Source organism: Bos indicus x Bos taurus, chromosome 10 (assembly GCF_003369695.1).
Source record: "Bos indicus x Bos taurus breed Angus x Brahman F1 hybrid chromosome 10, Bos_hybrid_MaternalHap_v2.0, whole genome shotgun sequence".
NCBI classification, from domain to species: domain Eukaryota; kingdom Metazoa; phylum Chordata; class Mammalia; order Artiodactyla; family Bovidae; genus Bos; species Bos indicus x Bos taurus.
In genome coordinates this window covers 47,953,226-47,979,128 of record NC_040085.1, presented here as the reverse complement: position 1 = coordinate 47,979,128, position 25,903 = coordinate 47,953,226, and the positions used below count along the sequence as shown (strand labels likewise).

General features: G+C 39.2%; 1 protein-coding gene across 2 annotated transcripts in view; it reads left to right on the top strand.

Moving 5' to 3' along the window:
• Positions 1–25,903, top strand: part of TEX9 (testis expressed 9) — a 237,724-nt gene that overhangs the window by 89,017 nt on the left and 122,804 nt on the right. Inside the window, exons 3-4 of one of the 2 annotated variants that reach the window (XM_027553930.1) lie at positions 16,312–16,393; positions 20,027–20,144. In XM_027553930.1, the coding sequence (XP_027409731.1) occupies positions 20,101–20,144 (44 nt within the window). In that variant the 5' untranslated portion in view covers positions 16,312–16,393; positions 20,027–20,100. The remainder of the gene's footprint in view (positions 1–16,311; positions 16,394–20,026; positions 20,145–25,903) is intronic. The other variant, XM_027553931.1, reaches the window with a different exon arrangement.

Sequence of the window (25,903 nt, the reverse complement as noted above, 5' to 3'; positions counted from 1 at the left end):
ATAATAGTTTTTCTCTCATAGGTCAGGAAACCAATGTGAGGGTTCTGCCCATTGCTGAGTATGTCCACTCCAACAATGTATTTATGTACCAGGGAAATCACCGTTAGATCATCTTTTGTGTATTTTAATTCTTGGAACTAATGAAGTCATTATGAGATGGACTTGGGCCAAGATTCTATTTATTACGTGGCCTGCTTGTTCTAACAGAATTCGATTCCATATTCTAACAAAGGTGTGATTACATTTCAGGCCATGGGATATCCACCTCAGTATTCATTCAGACTTTATATCCAACATCCCTGAAAACCTTGTGTGTATTCCCTTTCCTCAGTTTATAATATTCCTAAGAAAAGTCTGGGGAACGACTGGGGAAATAACCATGGCACACACTTGCTGTTGTATTGCAGTGTTCTTAAGGTATCTGGGTTCTGTAATTGATGGGTTCTTAGTCTGAGAACTGTCTTAGATCTGGAAACTAGGTAAGGGATTATTTCTTCCCACTGGGGCCACTAATCTTAACATTTTGCTGATCCAGTAATATATATCACTGATGAATTGTTTAAATTAGGTTAAACCTTTGTCAGATCCCTATCTTGCTCCTGGACATACCATGTTCTATAGATTACTGTGGGCTAGGCTTCCCTAGGTGCTGGTCCCTTGCTACTCAAGAGAATACTTACACCTGCCTTGCTCCTGACAATTAGGTGCTGCCACCTGGCCTCTCCTATTCCAGGATTATAAAGTTGCTGTTAGGGAGCCTAGTAGCCTAGTTCTGTTACACAATTTCTAACTGTCAGCCTCTTCTTACAGAGAACTGAGCATCTTCCTGCTGCTGCAGCCAATCCTCACCATTACATTTTGTGTTGTTTTGGTAAATGGAATGTCCTCAGGGCCATCTCAGGTAATATAATTAGCTGTTGAATTTTCTACTTCATTTAACACAGTACGTTCCTTTTAGAAAGCTTCTAAGAACCATCGCAGAAACTTATTAGAACTGAATGTCAAGATCCTTACTAGTAAGTTTTAAATCCAATGTTATAGGAGAGTGCCTCTGTATCAACAACTCTCCCTTAGGCTGCTTTGTATCCTGTTCCCTGAGATTCAGCATCCTCAGGATCTTCCTCCTTGCACATGGTCCCAGTTTTGGACCTCTGCATTGTTACTGAAATGCTACAGCTCATTTGTTCCTAATTTCTCTTCTATCTTAGCAAATCCAATGCCCCTCCTCCCCAATTATGTTGGGATTTTACTCTAGTTATTAATCTGGTTTCCAGGACACAAGTTGGTGGCAGATCCTGAGAAGGGCAAGTATTGTTTTGTAGCTTGCCCATCTGTGTGAAACGTCTGCGTATGCTTCAAGCAAAACAGTGTCATCTTCTAACAAGAATGAATGAAGCATTTCTGCAGGCTCAGAGGATTCAGACATACAGGGGTTCAAGGTTCTGAGCAGGATCTAGCTAGAATCCTTAACCCAAGTCTCAGGGTCTCATTCTTTCCATCTCAGGGCCCTGACTTTGGCATAGGAAACTTTCTAGGGTTGAAAATGCAATATTTTCTGAAATTCTGCTTCTCTTATGATTAGGTCCTGAGCCAATGATGACTTAAGTGCTGCCTTGTAGGATCTTACTCTTTCAATTAGTCCCTCCCTTTCCTTCCCCCACTGTGTCCACAAGTCTGTTCTCTGTCTTGTCTGTGTGTGTGTGTTCGGTCACCAAGTTGTGTCCAACTCTTTGCGACCCCATGAACTGCAGCACGTTAGGATTCCCTGTCTTTTACTATCTCCCGAAGTTTGCTCAAATTCATGTTCATTAAGTCAGTGATGCCATTCAACCATCTCATACTCTGTTGCCCCCTTTGCCTTTTGCCCTCAATCTTTGCCGGTATCAGGGTCTTTCCCAATGAGTTGGCTCTTTGTATCAGGTGGCCAAAGTATTGGAGTTTCAGCTTCAGCATCAGTCCTTCCAATGAATATTCAGGGTTGATTTCCTTTAGGGTTGACTGGTTTGATCTCCTTGCCGACCAGGGACTCTCAAGAGTCTTCTCCAGCACCACAGTTCAAAAGCATTAATTCTTCATGGCTAAGCCTTTTTTGTGGTCCACCTCTCACATATATACATGGCTACTGGAAAAACCATAGCTTTGACTATACAGACCTTTGTCAGCAAAGTGATGTCTTTGCTTTTTAACATGCTGTTTAGGTTTGTCATAGCTTTCCTTCCAAGGAACAAGCATCTTTTAATTTCATGGCAGCAGTCTTCCCTGGTGTCTCAGACAGTAAAGAATCTGCCTGCAATATGTGAGACCTGGATTCAATCCCTGGGTCAGAAAGATCCCCTGGAGAAGGGAATGGCTACCCACTCCAGCATTTTTGCTGGAGAATTCCATGGACAGAGGAAGCTGGCAGGCTACAGTCCTTGGGGTAGCAAAGAGTGGAATGCAATTGAGTGACTAACACTTTTTCTACCTTACTACGTCTTAAAAGTAGCTTTCCAACTAGAAGAGGCTGAGTTGAGCCTTCTTTTCTCATTCATTTTCTCTGATTATGGAAATGTTCTACAACTGTAGTGTTCAGTGTGGCAGCTACTAACTATATGTGGCTACTTGAAATGTGGCTAGAGTGACTAAAAAACTGAATTTTAAAAATTTTGCTTAATTTTATCTAATCTTGGTATAAAATTAGGGACTTCCCTGGTAGTCCAGTGATTAAGATTCTGCACTTCCAATGTAGGGGGCTCAAGTTTGATCTCTGGTTGGGAAACTAAGTTACCACAAGCCGTGCTAAGCCACATATGGGTAGTGCTACCAAATTGGACAAAGTTTAAAGTCCTGATGGCCCATATAAATCAGGGTATCTACTTCAGCATTCAGAAGCAACCAATGCTAATTTTCCCAGATGTCCCACTTTTTCGATTGGTTTCCTTAAGAGAGTTCACTTCATGACCAGCTAAGCCCTTTTTGTTGGAGAAGGCAATGGCACCCCACTCCAGTACTCCTGCCTGAAGAATCCCAGGGATGGGGGAGCCTGGTGGGCTGCAGTCCATGGAGTCGCTGAGGGTTGGACACGACTGAACGACTTCACTTTCACTTTTCACTTTCATGCATTGGAGAAGGAAATGGCAACCCACTCCAGTGTTCTTGCCTGGAGAATCCCAGGGACAGGGGAGCCTGGTGGGCTGCCGTCTATGGGGTCGCACAGAGTCGGACACAACTGAGGCAACTTAGCAGTAGCAGTCACTAAGTCATGTCTGATTCTTTGGAGGATATTTTTAGAATATTAAGTATTTGTAGGATCTTAAGTATTCACATTTTGCTTTGAATTCATGAGTGATCATCTTTAGCCTATTTTCTTTTCACTTAGAAACACTGATCATGTTCAGCAACAACTATGCAATTCCACAAACCTTATAATTACTACTTTTCCCATATCTCTCAAATGCCAGATATATTGCATAGCCACTGCTTCTCCTTCCAGATCATAGCCTAATCAACCACAATTGGAGAGCCATAATGATTTTACTGACTTCCCTGGTGGCTCAGACGGTAAAAGTGTCTGCCTACATAGAGTGCAGGAGACCCAGGTTCAATCCTTGGGTCCGAAAGATCCCCTGGAAAAGGAAATGGCAACCCACTCCAGTACTCTTGCCTGGAAAATCCCATGAACAGAGGAGCCTGGTAGGCTACAGTCCATGGGGTCACAATGAGTCAGACACGACTGAGTGACTTCACTTTCACTTTCAATGATTTTACTTCTTCAGCATACCAGAACTACCAATACTCTACCTACCTAGAGTGATGAAGTCCTCACTGGCAGCTGGCCAGCAGGTGACTCGGCTCCTAAATACCATCCTTAGGGCCTGCTACCTACCCCATTCCTAACACATTCTGAGGTTACCTAGGAGCAAGAGTTGAGACAAGGTTTCAGGTGCAGGTGACATATGGAAAGAGTGCACTTCAGGAAGAAACTTAGAGAGAAGGGCAATGCTCTGGTGCATTTCAAAATGCTTCCTTTTCCTCTCCCCTTGAAGGAAAACCAAGGGGATTTCTCTCTAGAATATACTGTGGGAATCTGGTCAGACTCTTGGAGATAAATCTCACAGTCTTGTGGGTGCCCTGCATGACTGAATCCCATTGGAATTTTTAACTCTCAGAGTTGTCTGCACTAAGCCTCCAGCAATTTGTCAGTCACCGTTTCTACCCAGGCACTGGTTCCTGTGCTATTTCCAGTCATGAATTTGCTCTGTTCTATGCTTAACAATACAAATGATGAAGTATTTTTACTGAGTCTGGGCAGAGATTTCAGCATTTTCCAAAGAAAACTTATACCTAAAACTCTGTTCTTCCATGGTTGTTTGGGATAATGATGTAGAAAATCATTACAAATGATATGCGTTTAATTAAGGGACCCTACCCCCCAGAATTCCTGTGTCTTTTATGTTAGCTTGGAGGAAACCTGAACCCATTCTGAAAATCGTCTCCTGTGAAAACGTTTTGAACAACTCTCATGAATATGAAACAATCTAAAAGATTTGAATTTCAGCACAATAACTGAGTGTGTATTTTATTTTATTTTTTAAAGATTTTTTTTGATGTGGATCAGTTTTAGTGTTTTGAATTTGTTACAGTATTGCTTCTGTTTTGTATTTTGTTTTTTTGGCTAAAACACATGTGGGATCTTGGATCCCCGACCAGGGATTGAATCCATACTCCTGGACAACCAGGGAAGCTCCTATAAGTATGTATTTTAAGTCATATGTCAGTAAAGAACAGTTTCTTCTAACATCAAAAAAGAGCAGACTTTTTAGTGAAATAAAAAATTTGATGAAAAATAGCTCAGTTTTACAATTTAACTTAAAAAGGACATTAAATAGAATAGATTGCTATGGATACAACAACATAGAGTTCATAAAGTTTTCAAATATAATAAAATCTGTTGGATTTTTCTATATTAAATACAAGTAGAAAAAATAAAAGAAAAAGAGGAAGCAGGAGAGGAAGGGGAAAGAACATGAAATGATGTGGTTGCAGGTCAAGTCTGACTTGACAATGGGGCTGGGCCCTCTGGAATATAAATCACACTGAAAGTTTTCCCAGCTGGAGGCGAGAGGGTCAGGCTTCTAGACTTTTAAGTCAGTCATTTACTAACACTCCAGACACTAACCTATGTACCTGGAATGCCTACTTTGTACTTTGAACAGTAATTTGAAATTTGGAAAACTTTATAAAAAAGTGGCCTCAGGCCCATCCTGCTGTTCACTGTCTTCTGAGATTTCCTGGTTAATTTTTTAAAATAAAGTGTTTTTAATTTTTATTTATTTTATTTGTGTTTAATTTTTTCGCTGTGCTGTGTCTTGGTTGCTGCATGCAGCCTTTCTCTAATTGCGACAAGCAGGGGCTTCTCTTGTGGAGTACAGGCTTAACTGTCCCCCAGCATGTGGGTTCTTAGTTCCCTGACCAGGGATTGAACTCCTGTATCCTGCATTGGCAGAGGGATTCTCAACCACTGGACCACCAGGGAAGTCCCTTCCTAGTTAAGTTTATTGGAGAGTAATACTAATACCAAAAGTCAATAGTCCCTCAAATATTCCCCTTGGTCAAGCTGTGATATTTGAGCAGCAGAATAATGATATTAATCATTACTATTCTAAGAATTGATGAAAAACATGAGTCTGTTAAAGTTAGTGAGTGGAAGAGTATCCAAAAGAAAAAATTAATATGTTAATATAAAGTATATAAAAACATCATAAATATAAAATGTCCACGTTAATAGGACAACTTTAATGTTAATTCTAGGTACACATGAGATTTGTTGTTCAGTCACTAAGTCATGTCCAACTCTTTGTGATGCTATGAACTGGAGCACGCCAATCTTCCGTGTCCTTCACTATCTCCCAGAGTTGTCTCAAACTCATGTCCATGGAGTCAGTGATGCCATCCAGTCATCTCATCCTCTGTCACCCCCTTTTCCTTTTGCCCTCAATCTTTGCCAGCGTCAAGGTCTTTTCCAGTGAGTCAGCTCTATGCATCAGGTGGCAAAAGTATTGGAATTTCAGTTTCAACATCAGTCCTTCCAGTGAATATTCAGGGTTGATTTCCTTTAGTATTGACTGGTTTGAGCTTGCTGTCCAAGGGCCTCTCAAGAGTCTTCTCCAGCACCTGGATTCAAAAGCATCAATTCTTTGGCGCTCAGCCTTCTTTATGGTCCATCTCTCACATGACAGCTAGTGGTAGGCAAAAATGCTGATAATTTAAGAGGCAGAGATGGAAAAGATAGTTCTTCTTTTTAAAACAGTTATGAGTTCATATTGACCTCAGTTTATCATATGTGCCTCTGCATGCATGTGTGCTAAGTCTCATCAGTTGTGTCCTACTGAAGAGACAGTAAGTTACTTCTTAAAAAGCCTCTGTACAAGAAAATAAGCAAGAAAATTACGTTGGACTGAAATACTATCCTCTGGGGGCAAATGTGGCTTTCTTAAGAATACTAGGATTTGAATGCATGTCATACTTAAATAATTCAGAAACAATTAAATACAATTATTTCATCTGGTTATTTAAGAAACTGACACATTTGTTCTATATTTTCCCATCCTTTTAATATTCCTTTTCAGTGACAGGGTAATCACCTTTGTTTCCTTCTTCATCTGTCTAATTTCCTCCTTCAAGCAGAATGCAGTTCTAAGGAGCAGAAGGGAGAAAATATCTCCTTTCTTTTTAAGAGTTTTTGAGCTTTATCACTCAGTCATGTTCAACTGTCTGTGGCTGCATGAACTGTAGCCCGCCAGGCTCCTCTGTCCATAGACTTTTCCAGGCAAGAATACTGAATGGGGTTGCCATTTCTTCCTCCTGAGAGTTTTTAGAAGTGTTTTTTTTTTTTTGGAAAAAACTTTTCTGTATTCCTCTATTCAACTCAGTGGTGCAAAAGGGAATACTTTTCTACTGTAGTTTGAAATCCTGTGCTAGATGTCTCTGCTCTTGGTTTAGACATTTTGCTGTGTTATTCTAAAATAAATGTGGCCAAGTTTCAGAGCTTGAGTATAGGAAGTCTTTCTGTAGTGATGATTGGGTACTGTCATCATTCTTTATCCACCTAGGCTCTGATTGAAACAAAACACCTGGTCTACCAAAACTTTATAAAAGGTAACATCCTGGAGAGCTACCCAAAGATGCCTTCAAAGCTTAATACCTACAGAGAGCACAGATGCTTTCAGCAGGATGAGAATGATTCCAGAAGGGGTTCAGCCTCCACATTTTGAGTAATCAAAACTGCAGAAGGTTTTCAAGCTATAAATCTGTTAATACTTATATAAAAGCTGTTTCATGTTCAGAATAAAAAATGTATTCATCACTGTTATGGGTACATACTGAGAATTTCTGATCTTTTGGAAGACAGATGCTGAAAAAAATTGCAACAAAATTGGCAGTCATTTAGTTCAGCATTTTAATTTTAAAATAATACAGATGCTCAAGGATCTTCATGAAATGTGATGCAGTGGAGATGAGTGTAGTGCAGGAATAGAAATGGAGCACTAGGGAGGATAGTGATCTCTGAGGAAGTGGAAAACAAGACTGTAAGAAATTTTGCCTTATGAAAACTGGCACTAGAAAATCAGCCTCATTCATTTGTTAATTTGTTTTTGCATTTATTTATTCCTCCATATAACAACAAAAGGTTTATTTAGTCTTTATTATATGCCAGACACAGAAACCAAGGAAGCTCTAGCATAGCAGCTTATTCCTTCTGCATCTCTCTGTAACTACAGTGTCACTCTCTTCTGAGAGTGCCTGCTTCTTTCCATATTTCTTATTCAGTTCTTAGAATTTCACAAGTCCTCTAGAGTCTCTCTCTGACATGAAGTTTTAGCCTTGGCTTTCATTGTTAAATGACCTATTCTTCTGGGATTTCTTGGTTCAGATTTCTAAGAGAGAAAAATCTGATTGACTCAGTTCATTGAGCCATATCTGTTGGTACTAGATATGTCATAGGATCTTGCTAGGTTTATGCATTGACTGTCCATTTCCTCTCCCTAACATGCAGCCTAGTCAAAATAGTTGTCAAGGTGATGCTGGGGCACAGTCAGTTGGTATTAAATAGGAGGTTTGAGCTATAAATAGAGGTCATGAATGAGACAAGTAGCAGGAATTACTTGTCTCCAATATTGTATTGGAATTCCAATACAATATTACCAGAAATTTAGGCAGTAAATTGGTCTATAATGAGGGAAAATTCCCTTAATTATATTTAATGATCCAAGTGATATTCTTCTACTTTATTCACAACCTCTATTTAATACAGATCTTACTTCCAAAATACTTCTTAACTCTCTTCTCTCAAACTTCTGTGCTATTACTTCTTTAGATCAAGTTCTCATGATGTGCTTTCTTTAATATCTCTCTTGGATTGCAGCAATAGTGTGAGTTTCCTGCCTCTTCACTGAGTACATGAGTGATGCACATAAATACAGATCTCACTATTTCATTTTCAGACTTGAGAACCTTCACATAAAGATTAAGACCAGGTTCCTTAACATGGCAGGCATGCCATCAGTCTTCTTATCACACCTAACATTACAAGAAATGAACTGCTTGTAATTCCTTTTCACACCATGTTTTTATTTTTCTGTCTTCAGGCGTTTGTTTATGCTGTTACCTTTGCTTCAAATACCCTTCACCTTATTTTAAAAAGATACTAACAGAGAAAAATACTATTTTATATTTACTCCAGTATTTGCCATTTCTGATGCTTTTTGTTCCTTCTTGAAGATCTACCTGGTGTTATTTCACTTCTGCCTGAAAAACTTCTATAATACGTTTTATCATTTAGGTCTCCTGATGATAAATTTGCACAGGTCTCCTGGTGCCAGGATTGCATGTTTTTATGTGAAAATATCTTTATGTTGCTCTCATTAGTAACACATTTTTGCTGGACAAAGAATTCTAGGTTATGGGTTTTTCCTTTTAGCACTTTAAAGATGTTCCATTGTCCACACTCCTCCATTATTTCTGAAAAGAAGTCAGTAGTAATTCAAATTATTGTTGTCCTTTATGTGTCAGTTTTCTTTACTTTCAGGATTTTTTTCTCTATCTTTAATTTTCAGAGATTTGATTGTTAGGAGTAGACATGATTTACTTCATTTTTATACTGTGTGGTGGCCACTGAACTTCTTAAAGCTGTAAATTTGTTTCTCTTACCCAGATTTGGAGAGTTTTTAATCACTATTTTAAAAATATTTCTTCTATTCCATTCTAAATCTTCTCTCCTTCTGTAACTTCAATAACTCTTACGTCACATATGTTAGAGCTACTGATATTTTCCATAGGTCCTTGAGTCTCTGTTCATATTTTTAACCTTTTTCTCTTTATTGTTCAGACAGAATAATTTCTAGTGACTTGTCTTAAAATTGCCTGAAGTTCCTTTGTCATCTCTATTCTACTGTTCTGCCCATCTAATGAATTTTTTAAATTTTCACTAATGATAGTTAGAATAGCTGCTTTAAATTCCTTGTTTGCTGCTGCTGCTGCTGCTAAGTCAAGTCAGTCGTGTCTGACTCTGTGCGACCCCATAGACGGCAGCCCACCAGGCTCCCCCGTCCCTGGGATTCTCCAGGCAAGAACACTGGATTGGGTTGCCATTTCCTTCTCCAATGCATAAAAGTGAAAAGTGAAAGTGAAGTCCCTCAGTCATGACCAACTCCTAGCGACCCATGGACTGCGGCGCACCAGATTCCTCTGTCCATGGGATTTTCCAGGCAAGAGTACTGGAGTGGGGTGCCATTGCCTTCTCCCCTTGTTTGCTAATTCCAGTATTTGGATCATCACAAAGTCACCCTTCATTGAAGTCTTTTTATTTTCAGACTGAGTCACATTTTCATATTTCTGCATATGTCAAGTAACTTTGGGTTGTAACTTCAGTTCAGTTCAGTCGCTCAGTCGTGTCTGACTCTTTGCAACCCGATGAATCGCAGCATGCCAGGCCTCCCTGTCCATTACCAACTCCCGCAGTTCACTCAGACTCATGTCCATCAAGTCAGTGATGCCATCCAGCCATCTCATCCTCTGTCGTCCCCTTCTCCTCCTGCCCCCAATCCCTCCCAGCATCAAAGTCTTTTCCAAGGAGTCAACTCTTCCCATGAGGTGGCCAAACTACTGGAGTTTCAGCTTTAGCATCATTCCTTCCAAAGAAGTCCAAGGGCTGATCTCCTTCAGAATGGACTGGTTGGATCTCCTTGCAGTCCAAGGGACTCTCAAGAGTCTTCTCCAACACCACAGTTCAAAAGCATCAATTCTTCGGCAATCAGCTTTCTTCATAGTCCAACTCTCACATCCATACGTGACCACTGGAAAAACCATAGCCTTGACTAGACGGACCTTTGTTGGCAAAGTAATGTCTCTGCTTTTGAATATGCTATCTAGGTTGGTCCTAACTTTCCTTCCAAGGAGTAAGCGTCTTTTAATTTCATGGCTGCAGTCACCATCTGCAGTGATTTTGGAGCCCCCAAAAATAAAGTCTGACACTGTTTCCACTGTTTCCCCATCTATTTCCCATGAAGTGATGGGACCAGATGCCATAATCTTCATTTTCTGAATGTTGAGCTTTAAGCCAACTTTTTCACTCTCCACTTTCATTTTCATCAAGAGGCTTTTGAGTTCCTCTTCACTTTCTGCCATAAGGGTGGTGTCATCTGTGTATCTGAGGTTATTGCTATTTCTCCTGGCAATCTTGATTCCAGCTTGTGCTTCTTCCAGCCCAGCGTTTCTCATGATGTACTCTGCATATAAGTTAAATAGGCAGGGTGACAATATACAGCCTTGACATACTCCTTTTCCTATTTGGAACCAGTCTGTTGTTCCATGTCCAGTTCTAACTGTTGCTTCCTGACCTGCATACAGGCTTCTCAAGAGGCAGGTCAGGTGGTCTGGTATTCCCATCTCTTTCAGAATTTTCCACAGTTTGTGATCCACGCAGTCAAAGGCTTTGGCATAGTCAATAAAGCAGAAATAACTTAGACCATGTAAATACTAAAATAATGTTATGGAGACTCTGGATTCTACTATATTCCTCCAAAGAGTTGTTTTAACATGAAATTAAGCTTGTTAGACTCAATCTGAAAATTTTGTGTCTTGGGAAATATCTCAGATCATATATCCATCATTAGCTGAGCTGCTTGAAGCCTGTCCATGCATGTATCATTCATTAGTCAATTAAAGAATTGGATAGAATTTATATACAGAATTTTGGATTCTTTGTCTCTGGTTCTGTTTTCCACTTGCTCCAAATTCTATCCTCTGGTTATTCAGGCCAGAAATACTGTGAGTTTTCTATCAGTTTTAGCCAACCTATGTTATTCCAACTATAGTTTGCCCTCAGTTTAAAAGGTATAAAAACGGCAAATGAACTCCATGCCATTCCCTTCACCCAGCTATACTTTTTCTTCCATAAATTGCCTGCTTTTGATCACTCTCTAAAGCCTACAGGTGATTATTTTTGTGTTTAGACCTTATAGCTCCTATAAACTACAAATGTATTGGTACAGTAGATTACTTGGTCATATAAGAATTTTAGCTCCTTTGCTCTTTCTCTCTCTCCCTTTTTTTGATACCAAAGAACATTTATTTATTTGTCTAGAATTAGCTAAGATATTATCTCCTCAGAGAAACCTTCCCTTTTACCTACCTCCTTCAGGTTGAAAGTTAGTTAGCTACCTAAGAACTAGTTAAGTGTTCCCTCTTTGGGCTTTCATAGGGCTTTGTATCAAATTTGATTATACACTTTTTAGATTTTAGTGAACTTACTTATGTATATGCATTTTTTTCCAACTGACTGCAATAATTTGACCTCAGGTACTTTGTTTATTTATCTTCATATCCCTAGTGTCCAGTACAGGATCCAGTACATGAGCTAAATATTTTGTTGAATATTCTATATTGATACTGAATTGATTCTGTATTGATAGGCCATGAGATATGATTTTTATGATTCTATCCCTGTTGTTAAGTGTGTAAGGGTATAGTATCCAGATATTCAAATCACGTGTGTAAGGATATAGTGTCCAGATATTCAAATCACAGAGTTAAAAGTGACATGTCCAATCTACTTCTTGGCATAGTAGGGTAGGATGGTTATGGAGACAGTCAAGTAGTGTGGAGTCTTAGAAAGGGTTTTAGATCCAGCAGTGGGAATGACAATTCCACCTATAAACTGAGATAGAATCTATGTCCTATTTAGTAGGCACTGATGGTGGGGACAAGAGAATAAGTTAGCCACATTGTGGGCCTACAGGTAGGTGCCTGGAGGTTCTTATCTCATTCACAGCAACTGATTCCAGATTCTCCTCACCTAGTCTGCAATAGCCTTGGCACTGGCTGAGTTGAACCTTAAGTCTGGTGATCTTCAATGATTAAAGTTTATTTCTTCCAGGGGACATGTCAATCCTTGTCCCAGAAATGTCATGTTTTTTGATTAGTTTCATTAGGCCTTAAGCTTGTATTTATCCTTAAAAGGGCCCTAACTAAAGTGAAAATACTAGTGGAAGGAGTAACAGTTTAGAAGATAGTCAATTAACTGATAGTTTACTGAGACCAAGACCAGGCAAGAATGTGCCATATGTTGAGTTTAAATAGTCTATAGGATGTGTGGCAGTGGAGTGGATAAGACAGAAGAAAGGCAACAGTAAAACATTTCTGTGTTGTTTCAGGGGACCCTTGTCCATCATAGACTTTCAAGGCCCAGGCCTTTAGGATACAATGTTTTCCCTATTTCTTGAGAAAAAGATGAAAATCATTTGTGACTATTAACTATGTTCTATAAGTTTTACAAAGGTTTTGTATACTTTTCTATAAAAGACAAATTTCACATTATAACAATCATTGATCCAAAGTAACTGTTTGAAATTTATGCCAGGTTTCTGTTTATTGTATCTAGTAAAGGACAAAGAAAAACCTGCCTAATAACTTGTCTCAAATGAGATAATAGAGTTATGACAGGATACTGTCATTATTGAACATTTCAGCCCAGGAAACAGTTATAAAAGAGAGTTAGAACTCATTCTACTTTGAGGAACATATCTGACTGTAGGAAAAATCCTTTGGATTTGCCCCAGAAATGAGGAGAGGAGTAGGAGGAATGTGTAGTTTCACTTGAACATTAAAGTATTATGTCCAAGCAGAGAACTAAAACTGCACAAAAGTTGGGTTGCAACCAGTGTGATGGTATCTGCATGTTGTGTCATATTATTTTGAATGGAGAAAAATGAAGGGATGGCAGAGTAATCCTTGACTGATCTCTAGGTTTTTAGCTGGGCATAACTCTAGATTCAAAAAATATCTTAAGCAATCAGAGTTGCTGCTGCTGCTGCTGCTGCTAAGTCGCTTCAGTCATGTCCGACTCTGTGCGACCCCATAGACGGCAGCCCACCAGGCTCCCCTGTCCCTGGGATTCTCCAGGCAAGAACACTGGAGTGGGTTGCCATTTCCTTCTCCAATGCATGAAAGTGAAAAGTGAAAGTGAAGTCGCTCAGTTGTGTCTGACTCTTCATGACCCCATGGACTGCAGCCTACCAGGCTCCTCTGTCCATGGGATTTTCCAGGCAAGAGTACTGGAGTGGGGTGCCATTGCCTTCTCCGAAGCAATCAGAGTTAGCAGTTGCCAAAATATTGAGCTCAAATAATTTTTGGCCTCAAAAAATCATTTAAAATATAGTCACAAAGATTGAGTTATATGTGAAAGTGAAAGTCACTCAGTCATGTCCCACTCTTTGCAACACCATGGATGTCCATGGAATTCTTCAGGCCAGAATACTGGAGTGGGTAGCCTTTCCCTTCTCCAGGGGCTCTTCCCAACCCAGGGATTGAAGCCAGGTGTCCCCCATTGCAGGTGATTCTTTACCAGCTGAGCCACAAGGGAAGCCCTATATGTGAAAGGGAGAACTACTGTTTTATGTGGTACTGCATATTTCTTTAATCATTCAAAATGTTATTTCAGGTATAGTCCTAAATTGAGGTATGGAATATGCTTCCACTTGGTTTCTCTAAGTCCTAGTGTGTAACTTTGTTAATGAGGTGCTTTAGACACTGTTGTGGTTCTCCTTAGTACTTAAGATGAGTGGAAGAGCATGCATGATAAGTACATAATGGCCAAGTGTGAAGGTACCATCCTTGTAAGTGAGCTTAAAGCTATTATAAAGTGAACAAGATTAAAAAAGAAACAACTTCAGTACTTTGGAGAGTTAATTTTATTCTGGGAAGTTAGCATGTCCAGGTTTATAAGGTCTCCCAGATGAAGCAGTTTGAAAAGTGTTGAGTGATGAGATGTTAAAGGCACATCCAGATGTTAGCTGTTACATTTCTGTTTCAAGCTCTGCCATGTGTCTTCCATTAGTATAAACCTATTAAAATTATTACATCTCTTGACAGTGCAGTGGCTGATGGCACTTCCATTCTTGTTTATTATCTCTTGTTGTTTTCAGTATTCTTGCCATAATATGATGCTTTTTTATGAGGTCACTGAATAGCAGGAAACATGTTTGCTGTCACTTCAGAAATATATTATTTTGGAATTTAAAAATATGCTTTTATTTACTCTACCCAAACTCTAAAATAAGATAGTTAATAAAGACTAAGCTCTGTTACTTAATTTCACACTATATGAGAGTGCTTGAAAACTACATTTCTAAATATCTTTGAATCGTTATTTTCCCCTTTACATTTTTATCTCCAGTTCAACTCATTATCTAAACTACCTAAGGTAAGTCCTTTCCTGTTCTTATGCAAAACTGGTAACTAAATATTTGGATTCCTATAAAATAGGGCATAATATTTGGGTACCTGGCCTGCTCACAACCCCTTTCTGAACAAAGAGACCAGTAGCAGCCCTTAAGCAGAGGTGACAATGCTCAGGTGTATAGGATCTCAATACCATAACCACAGTTGATTAGACCCAAAGGTATCAGTTTGACCAGAGGTAAAATTACCAACATCTGTTGGATCGTAGAAAAACAGGAATTCCAAGGAAACATCTACTTCTGCTTCATTGACTACACTAAAGCCTTTGACTATGTGGGTCACAACAAACTAGAAAATTCTTGAAGAGAGAATTACCAGACCATCTTACCTGTGTCCTGAGAAACCTGTATGCAGGACAAGAAGCAACAGTTAGAACCGGATGTGGAACAACAAACAGTTCAAAATTGGGAAAAGAGTATGTCAAGGCTGTATGGTGTCACCCTGCTTACTTAATTTTTATGCAGTACATCATGTCAGATTTTGGGCTGGATGGCTCACAAGTTGGAATCAATCAAGTTGGATTGTCAGGAGAAATATCAACAACCTCATATATGCAGAATATATGGCATATAACGGCAGAAAGGGAAGAACTAAAGAACCTCTCGATGAGGGTGAAAGAGGAGAGTGAAAAAACTAGCTTAAAACTCAGCATTCAGAAGGCTAAGATCATGGCATCTGGTCCCATTACTTCATGGCAAATAGATGAGGGGAAAGTGGAAACAGTGACAGATTTTCTTTTCTTGGGCTCCAAGATTACTGCAGACAGTGACTGTTGCCATGAAATTAAAAGGCACTTGCTGCTTAGAAGAAAAGCTATCACAAACCTAGTCAAGGTATTAAAAAGTCAGACATCACTTTGCTGACACAGTAGTCAAGCTTTGATTGAGCTTGATAGCTCAATCACACATAGCTTTGATATAGTCAAAGCTGTGATTTTTCCAGTAGTCATGTACAGATGTGAGAGTTGGACCATTAATAAGGCTGAGCACCAAAGAATTAATGCTTCTGAACTGTGGTGCTGGAGAACACTCTTGAGAGTTCCTTGAACAGCAAGGAGATCAAACCATTAAATCCCAAAGGAAATCAACCCTGAATATTCACTGGAAGGACTGATGCTGAAGCTGCAATACTTTGGCTACCTGATGTGAAGAGCCAGCCCATTTGAAAATACCTTGATAGTGGGGAAGTTTTGAGGGTGGGCAGGGGGGCAACAGAAGATGAGATGGTTGGATGGTATCATGGACTCAATGGACATGAATTTGAGCAAACTCCAGGAGATAGTGAAGGAAAAGAAGCCTGGCATGCTGCAGTCCATGGGGTTGCAAAGAGTTGGACATGACTTAGCGACTAAACAACAAGAACAAAAGGTATCAAATGACCTGGCAAGGAAATAAGTGAGCCTATTATGAGAGCTTTGGCTGAGAATGGTGCCCTGGTGCCCCATAACTGGCCAATACCAACAAAAGCTTCTCTTAGAGAGTTTGAATGAGACACCTACCTTCTTTGAAAGGGTTATCTCATTGTTTTTTCCAGGAGCAGTAGCAATAAAGACAGTGACTGAGTTATGGAGCACTAGAATGTGGAGCAACAAAAGTCTACTGTTGTCTGTGATTAAGTAAGCAAATTGCTAAAATTCTCTTGTTTCCTTAATGATATCCCAGTTCTCCATGGCCTAACTATATGGCTGTTGAGACCATTTCCATTTCTTTCAATGACCTCCCTTTCTCATATATCCATAAGATCAGATCAGATCAGATCAGTCGCTCAGTCGTGTCCAACTCTTTGCGACCCCATGAATCGCAGCACGCCAGGCCTCCCTGTCCATCACCAACTCCCAGAGTTCACTCAGACTCACGACCATCGAGTCAGTGATGCCATCCAGCCATCTCATCCTCTGTCGTCCCCTTCTCCTCCTTCAGCCCCCAATCCCTCCCAGCATCAGAGTCTTTTCCAATGAGTCAACTCTTTGCATGAGGTGGCCCAAGTACTGGAGTTTCAGCTTTAGCATCATTCCTTCCAAAGAAATCCCAGGGCTGATCTCCTTCAGAATGGACTGGTTGGATCTCCTTGCAGTCCAAGGGACTCTCAAGAGTCTTCTCCAACACCACAGTTCAAAAGCATCAATTCTTTGGCGCTCAGCCTTCTTCACAGTCCAACTCTCACATCCATACATGACCACAGGAAAAACCATAGCCTTGACTAGACGAACCTTTGTTGGCAAAGTAATGTCTCTGCTTTTGAATATGCTATTTAGGTTGGTCATAACTTTCCTTCCAAGGAGTAAGCATCTTTTAATTTCATGGCTGCAGTCACCATCTGCAGTGATTTTGGAGCCCAAAAAAATAAAGTTTGACACTGTTTCCACTGTTTCCCCATCTATTTCCCATGAAGTGATGGGACCGGATGCCATGATCTTCGTTTTCTGATTGTTGAGCTTTAAGCCAACTTTTTCACTCTCCACTTTCACTTTCATCAAGAGGCTTTTGAGTTCCTCTTCACTTTCTGCCATAAGGGTGGTGTCATCTGCATATCTGAGGTTATTGCTATTTCTCCCGGCAATCTTGATTCCAGCCTGTGCTTCTTCCAGCCCAGCGTTTCTCATGATGTACTCTGCATTTAAGTTAAATAAGCAGGGTGACAATATACAGCCTTGACATACTCCTTTTCCTATTTGGAACCAGTCTGTTGTTCCATGTTCAGTTCTAACTGTCGCTTCCTGACCTACATACAGATTTCTCAAGAGGCAGGTCAGGTGGTCTGGTATTCCCATCTCTTTCAGAATTTTCCACAGTTTATTGTGATCCACACAGTCAAAAGCTTTGGCATAGTTAATAAAGCAGAAATAGATGTTTTTCTGGAACTCTGTTCCCTTTTCCATGATCCAGTGGATGTTGGCAATTTGATCTCTGGTTCCTCTGCCTTTTCTAAAACCAGCTTGAACATCTGGAAGTTCACGGTTCACGTACTGCTGAAGCCTGGCTTGCAGAATTTTGAGCATTACTTTACTAGCATGTGAGATGAGTGCAATTGTGTGGTAGTTTAAGCATTCTTTGGCATTGCCTTTCTTTGAGATTGGACTGAAAACTGACCTTTTGCAGTCCTGTGGCCACTGCTGAGTTTTCCAAATTTGCTGACATATTGAGTGCAGCACTTTCACAGCATCATCTTTCAGGATGTGAAATAGCTCAACTGGAATTCCATCACCTCCACTAGCTTTGTTCGTAGTGATGCTTTCTAAGGCCCACTTGACTTCACATTCCAGGATATCTGGCTCTAAGTGAGTGATCATGATTATCTGGGTCGTGAAGATCTTTTTTGTACAGTTCTTCTGTGTATCTTGCCACCTCTTCTTAATATCCTCTGCTTCTGTTAGGTCCATACCATTTCTGTCCTTTATTGAGCCCATCTCTGCATGAAATGTTCCCTTGGTATCTCTAATTTTCTTGAAGAGATCTCTAGTCTTTCCCATTCTGCTGTTTTCCTCTATTTCTTTGCATTGATCGCTGAGGAAGGCTTTCTTATCTCTCCTTGCTATTCTTTGGAACTCTGCATTCAGATGCTTATATCTTTCCTTTTCTCCAGTGCTTTTCGCTTCTCTTCTTTTCACAGCTATTTGTAAGGCCTCCCCAGACAGCCATTTTGCTTTTCTGCATTTCTTTTCCATGGGGATGGTCTTGATCCTTGTCTCCTGTACAATGTCACGAACCTCCATCCATAGTTCATCAGGCACTCTATCTATCAGATCTAGGCCCTTAAATCTATTTCTCACTCCCACTGTATAATCATAAGAGATTTGATTTAGGTCATACCTGAATGGTCTAGTGGTTTCCCCTACTTTCTTCACTTTCAGTCTGAATTTGGCAATAAGGAGTTCATGATCTGAGTCACAGTCAGCTCCCGGTCTTGTTTTTGCTGACTGTATAGAGCTTCTGCATCTTTGGCTGCAAAGAATATAATCAGTCTGATTTTGGTGTTGACCATCTGGTGATGTCCATGTGTAGAGTCTTCTCTTGTGTTGTTGGAAGAGGGTGTTTGCTATGACCAGTGCATTCTCTTGGCAAAACTCTGTTAGCCCTTGCCCTGCTTCATTCTGTACTCCAAGGCCAAATTTGCCTGTTACTCCAGGTGTTTCTTGACTTTCTACTTTTGCATTCCAGTACCCCGTAATGAAAAGAACATCTTTTTTTGGGTGTTAGTTCTAAAAGGTCTTGTAGGTCCTCATAGAACTGTTCAATTTCAGCTTCTTCAGCGTTACTGGTTGGGGCATAGGCTTGGATTACTGTGATATTGAATGGTTTGCCTTGAAAACAAACAAAGATCATTCTGTCGTTTTTGAGATTGCATCCAAGTACTGCATTTTGGACTCTTTTGTTGACCATGATGGCTACTCTATTTCTTCTTGGATTCCTGCCCACAGTAGTAGATATAATGGTCATCTGAGTTAAATTCACCCATTCCAGTCCATTTTAGTTAGCTGATTCCTAGAATGTCTCTTACTAGGGCACTAATCCCATTCATGAGTCCCCACCCTCATGACCTCATGTAATCCTAATTACCTCCTCAAGACTTCACTTCCTAATACCATCACTTTTTACTCTGGGAGGTAGGGTTTTAACACATGAATCATGGGAGGACACACTTTTTTAGTTCATGATAAATGTCTCAGTCAATGCCAGAATCTTTATCTACAGTGTCTTTGCTGTGTGATCTCATTCAGCCTCTGAGTGGATGCTTTTTAGTGATAAAAAATATAAGACTGTCCATTATACTAGTGAATAACTCTGGTTATGAGGTCTCCCAAAGGCAAGGTCTAACTACAAGTGGAGCCTAATCTAAATGTGCAAAAGCAATGAATCAGAGGATTTAAAAATAGTCATTTACCATCTATTTTAAAAAAATAATTTTATTTATTCATTTATTTTTGGCTGTGCCAGGTCTTCCTTGCTCCATGACCTTTTCTCTAGTTGGAGCAAGTCAGGGCTACTCTCTAGCCATGGTACTTAGGCTTCTCCCTGCAGTGGCTTCTCTAGTTGCAGAGCATGGACTCTAGGGCACACAGGCTTCAGTAGTTGTGGCACATGGGCTCAGTAGTTGCAGTTTCCAGGCTCCATAACACAGGCTGAATAGTTGTGGCTCATGGGCTTAGTTGTACCACAACATGTGAGATCTTAGTTGCTTATGTGGGATCTTAGGTGCATGTGGGATCTTCCTGGATCAGGGATCAAACCTGTGTCTCCTGTATTGGCAGGTGGATACCCCACAACTGAACCACCAAGGAAGCACCTTTACCACCTATTGTGATTGTCATAACAACTCTGCAATATGAATTTCTCCATTTTGCAAATAGAAATTGAGACTCAGGGTAGGTAAGTTACTTATCCAAGTTTGCACAGCTAATAGGTGGTAGAACCAGGAATCTAGCCCAGATCTGTCTGAGTCTAAACTGGGTGTTCTTTGCCTAATACTCTTTTAAAGTATGATTTTGTTTTCTTCAAATGCTTTAAATGTCTAATTACCAAAATAGTTTCTTAGTTGAGGCCTCTGCACAGTTTATCTCCTCCTATTCTTTTTATTTGCTGCTGTTGAATGAAATAATTAAAAAAAAAATACATAATACTTCTTCCAGGTTCAAGGAGCCTTCGATATTTTCTGACTATCTTTCTTTTTTTTTTATTTTTTAATCTTTATTGGAGTATAGTTGCTGTACAAAGTTTTGTATTTTTCAAATTATGAAAGTATGATAACATATTTACAGAAGACTTGGAAAACAGAGAACAAAGTTGTTATACAATATTTTGCTAGTTTCTATTGTACAGAAAAGTGAATCTGTATTATGTATCCATATATATCCTCTTTTTTGGGTTTCTTTCCCTTTTAGGTCACCAGAGAACACTGAGTAGAGTTCCCTGTGCTATATACTAGGTTCTCATTAGTTATCTATTTTGTACATAGTATCAATGGTACGTACATGTCAATCCCAATCTTCCCACCCCATCCCTCTCCCCCGCTCAGCGTCTATACATTTGTTCTCTACACCTGTGTCTCTATTTCTGCTTTGTAAATAAGATTACCTGTGGGACTTCCCAGGTGGCACTAGTGGTAAAGAATCCACCTGCCAATGCAGGAGACCAAGAAATGGGAGTTCGATCTCTAGGTCTTTCTGACTATCTTTCACTCCTTATTACTCCCTACTACCCACTGTTAACCACAATTCTGGACATTCCAGTCTCCTTTTTCCTTCCCTCCAACCCAAAATGATTCTTTTATTCCCCAGTGTTTGCCAAATGTTATAGGTTCTTTAAGGCCCAGATCAAATCCTTCAAATGTATCTTTTCCTTCCCCTTGAACTTTTTACTTATTTCTCGAGAATTTCAGGAGTTTTCTCTTCCTGAATTCCTATAGCATCTATTACATGTTTTAGCCCTTTTGGGATTACATATTCTGTCATATTGTTGTCTTGACTATTATATTTTTTCGGCTTCCTTTCCTCCAACATCATTTAAAAATTTTATGAACTACTAACATATAGCTTTATATGTAATGGATTTTTCTATCCAGCCCAGTTTATACCTCTGAAATAGCATGAATTTTATTTTTATACATTTTATAGCTGGCTGTGACACAGTGTCAGAGCAGGATTTTTTCTTAAAATTTGCACTTTTAACATGTCTAAGGGTTAAATTCTGATTTTGAAACACATTACAGAAAAATAAATTATTGGTTATAAAATTAAAATATTACTTTAATTTAAAAAGTTTGTTGTTTAAAAAAGCAATGGGGTTAAGGTCATAAAACCTGGCTTTTAACCCCAAAGTTAGTGTTAATGAACCATGTAACCAAATATCTCTAAAAATTGATTTCGTAATTACTGAAAGTGAAGGGCCTATGCTAAGTAATATACTCCTCTAAAATTTGGTGATTCTGTAGTATAATTTAATCTGAAATTTTAAAAATACTTTAAGTAGATTGGAATTCTATTCTAGCTAATGTTAAAGAAATCTTAAAGATTTCCTGGTGGTCCAGTGGTTAAGACTTTACACTGTCAGTGCAGGGATATTGGGTTTGATCTCTGGTTGGGGAACTAAGATCCCACATGCCTTACATACAAATGAAAGATATTTTAAGAAAAAAAAAAAAAAAGATACCTTAGACACTCACAATTACCAAGTTATGTTTGCTTCATGTACATACTGAACTGAATTCTTATTAGCTAACCACCCTTCAATAAGCCTTTTCTGTATCTAGTTTCAAGGTCCATATTATTGTTGCTGTTCAGTCACTCAGTCGTGTTTGACTCTTTGCAACCCCATGGGAAAAACTGCAAATGTTTATTTGACTCACAAAGTGATGAACGTTATTGGATAAAGGTCCAGAATTCACAACATCCTTTGAATTCCTGTTTGTTTTCATAATGTTTCCATAGCTAAATGCTCTGTTTTATATCTTCTCATTACCCTAAAACATCACTTCACAACAAATTTAGTGGCTACGTAGAATTATATTGCTAATTTTTTTTACAAATAATTGCAGAATTGAATTATGAAAGACTAGTTTTTAATGGTGAGTTCCAATTAAAGTCAAAGAAGTCAATAACACTGTTGTTGGTTGGGGGGAGGGATAATTTGGAATATTGGGCTTGACATGTACACACTACTATATACAAATATATAATGAATAAGGACCTACCGTATAGCACAGGGACCTCTACTCAATACTCTGTAATGGCCTATATGGGAAAAGAATGGAAATAAGAACTGATTAACTTTGCTGTATACTGAAACAAATAGAATGGGAAAGACTAGAGATCTCTTCAAGAAAATTAGAGATACCAAGGGAACATTTAATGCAAAGACGGGCTCAATAAAGGACAAAAATGGTATGGACCTAACAGAAGCAGAAGATATTAAGAAGAGGTGGCAAGAATACACAGAAGAACTGTACAAAAAAGAGCTTCACAACCCAGATAGTCACGATGGTGTGATCACTCACACTTACCGGGAGCCAGACATCCTGGAATGTGAAGTCAAGTGGGCCTTAGGAAGCATCACTATGAACAAAGCTAGTGGAGGTGATGGAATTCCAGTTGAGCTATTTCAAATCCTAAAAGATGATGCTGTGAAAGTGCCACACTCAATATGTCAGCAAATTAGGAAAACCCAGCAGTGGCCACAGGACTGGAAAAGGTCAGTTTTCATTCCAATCCCAAAGAAAGGCAATGCCAAAGAATGCTTAAACTACCGCACAATTGCACTCATCTCACACTCTAGGAAAGTAATGCTCAAAATTCTGCAAGCCAGGCTTCAGCAGTACGTGAACTGTGAACTTCCAGATGTTCAAGCTGGTTTTAGAAAAGGCAGAGGAACCAGAGATCAAATTGCCAACATCCACTGGATCATTGAAAAAGCACAAGAGTTCCAGAAAAACATCTATTTCTGCTTTATTGACTATGCCAAAGCTTTTGACTGTGTGGATCACAATAAACTGTGGAAAATTCTGAAAGAGATGGGAATACCAGACCACCTGATCTGCCTCTTGAGAAATTTGTATGCAGGTCAGGAAGCAACAGTTAGAACTAGACATGGAACAACAGACTGGTTCCAAATAGGAAAAGGAGTTCGTCAAGGCTGTATATTGTCACCTTGCTTATTTAACTTATATGCAGAGTACATCATGAGAAACGCTGGACTGGAAGAAACACAAGCTGGAATCAAGATTGCCAGGAGAAATATCAATAATCTCAGATATGCAGATGACACCACCCTTATGGCAGAAAGTGAAGAGGAACTAAAAAGCCTGTTGGTGAAAAGTGAAAGAGGAGAGTGAAAAAGTTGGCTTAAAGCTCAACATTCAGAAAACGAAGATCATGGCATCCGGTCCCACCACTTCATGGGAAATAGATGGGGAAACAGTGTCAGACTTTATTTTTCTGGGCTCCAAAATCACTGCAGATGGTGACTGCAGCCATGAAATTAAAAGACGCTTACTCCTTGGAAGGAAAGTTATGACTACTTTATACCTTTTAACATATATTCAGTTTATTAGATTGTTTGTTGAGAAATAATCAGATTTTATAAGCTTGTTTTAATTAATGTATATGCTGTTCTGGGTTCTGCTTATTTCCTCTCAAGACAGCCAGGTTATAAAATGAATGGTCACTTCCCAATGATGCCATAAGGAAATGTACAGCTTTGGATATTTTTAAGTAAAAAAATGAAAATAACAATTATTCCTGAATTTCTGATAGCTCTATCCAACTATTGGGGGAAAAATAATAAAACTATGATGAATAGAGATCACTTTTGAAAATTATAACCTACAGCTTTCTGCGTTGTGAATAATAGCTTCTTTTAAAGTTAACATTAACTTAGAACCAAATAATTCTTAAAAAGAAAATTTTAGACCATGATTAACATTGTGATTTTAAATGAATTATTTAAAATAAAATGTAACAAAAATGGGGAAAATATAGCAAAAAGCGGTGATGTGTTAAAAACTGAAAGTGCCATACGTAAAGAAAGCAGCATGAGGCAATTCACTTGGTCAGGCCTACGTTTCAGATTTTGAGATATGGATTGATTCAAAAGAGTTCTGCACCCATCTTGTGGAACCAAAGTTCTCAAACCTGTTGTTGATAGTAATTGCCTTCCACTCGTTCCCTTATAGCATGACTTCTATTTCTTCTGCTCTATTTTTAAATATACTGGCCTCCTTCCTGACCAGTAGCTTCTTTCTTGCCAAATCCAGAGAACTTTTCCCAGTTTGCCTATTGCTCAGTCTTTGCACTGTATTTTAGATGGGTAACCTCATATTTGTTTCATTTTATTTTTAGCATTATAAATATTACATAAGTAATGTGTGTTCTTTTTAGTAAATTAGAACATACAGACTTAAAAAAAATCCTATGTAGTAACTAAGGCTGACATTTTAGTGGAATCTTTCCTGGCTTTTAAATATGTTTATATACTTTGTACATTTGCGTCCTGAGTTAGGTCACTTGGGGTCAGGGATGGGAATCATTAATCATACATTAATACCTAGATGGGGCTAGCTTTTGCTCCACCTGCTTAAAGAGGACATTACTCACTTTTGCAGTGTCCTTTAATTATTACTAGGAGTCCCTAGAGGTGTCTCTCTTGTAGTTGTGTCTGACTCTTTGTGACCCCATGGACTATAGCCCGCCAGGCTCCTCTGTCCATGGAGTGCTCCAGGCAAGAATACCAGAGTGAGTAGCCATTCCCTTCCCCAGGGGATCTTCCCAACCCCGGGATAGACCCGGATCTCCTGCATTGCAGGTGGATTCTTTACCGTCTGAGCCACCAGGGAAGCTCCATATTCTTTTGGTCCCATTGTAAATAGTGCTGCATTTAAAATTTTAATTTCCAATTGTTCATTCCTAGTATATAGAACTACAATTAGTTTTTGTAAGTTGACCTTGTATCTTACAATTTTGTCAAACTTATTAAATAGCTCTGTAGATTGTGGGGGTAGGTTTTCAGAATGTTGAAAATAGATAATCATGTCATCTGTTAAGAGAAACAGTTTTATTTCCTCCTTTCCAAAATTGATTAATTAACTTACCTTATTGTGCAGGATAGAACCATCATTATAATCTCCAGTATGATTATGAATAGGAGTAGTAAGAGTGGAAATCCCTGTCTTACTCCTCATATTAGAGGAAGGAATTTGGTTTTTCATCATTAAATATGAAGTTAGATGTACTTTTTCTCTTTTTTTTTTTTTTTGAGATGCTCTTTATCAGGTTGAAGTTTCTTTCTACTCCCAGTTAGATGAGAATACAATGTTTTAGTCTTTTTTTTTTTAAACACCACAAGGTAGGCATTACTGTTGATAGGAATTTTAGAGAAATTATTTTAGACCTACATGCATATTTGTCATTTTATTTTGATTACTGTTCTTCTGGTGGGGCTTCTTCAGGTGGCACTAGTGGTAAAGAATTCACCTGCCAATGGAGGAGATGCAAGAGACGTGGGTGCTATCCATGGGTTGGGAAGATTCCCTGGAGAAGGAAATGGCAACCCACTCCAGTATTCATGCCTGGGAAATCCCATGGGCAGAGGAGCCTGGGAGACTACAGTCCATGGCATTGCAAAGAATCTGACGTGAT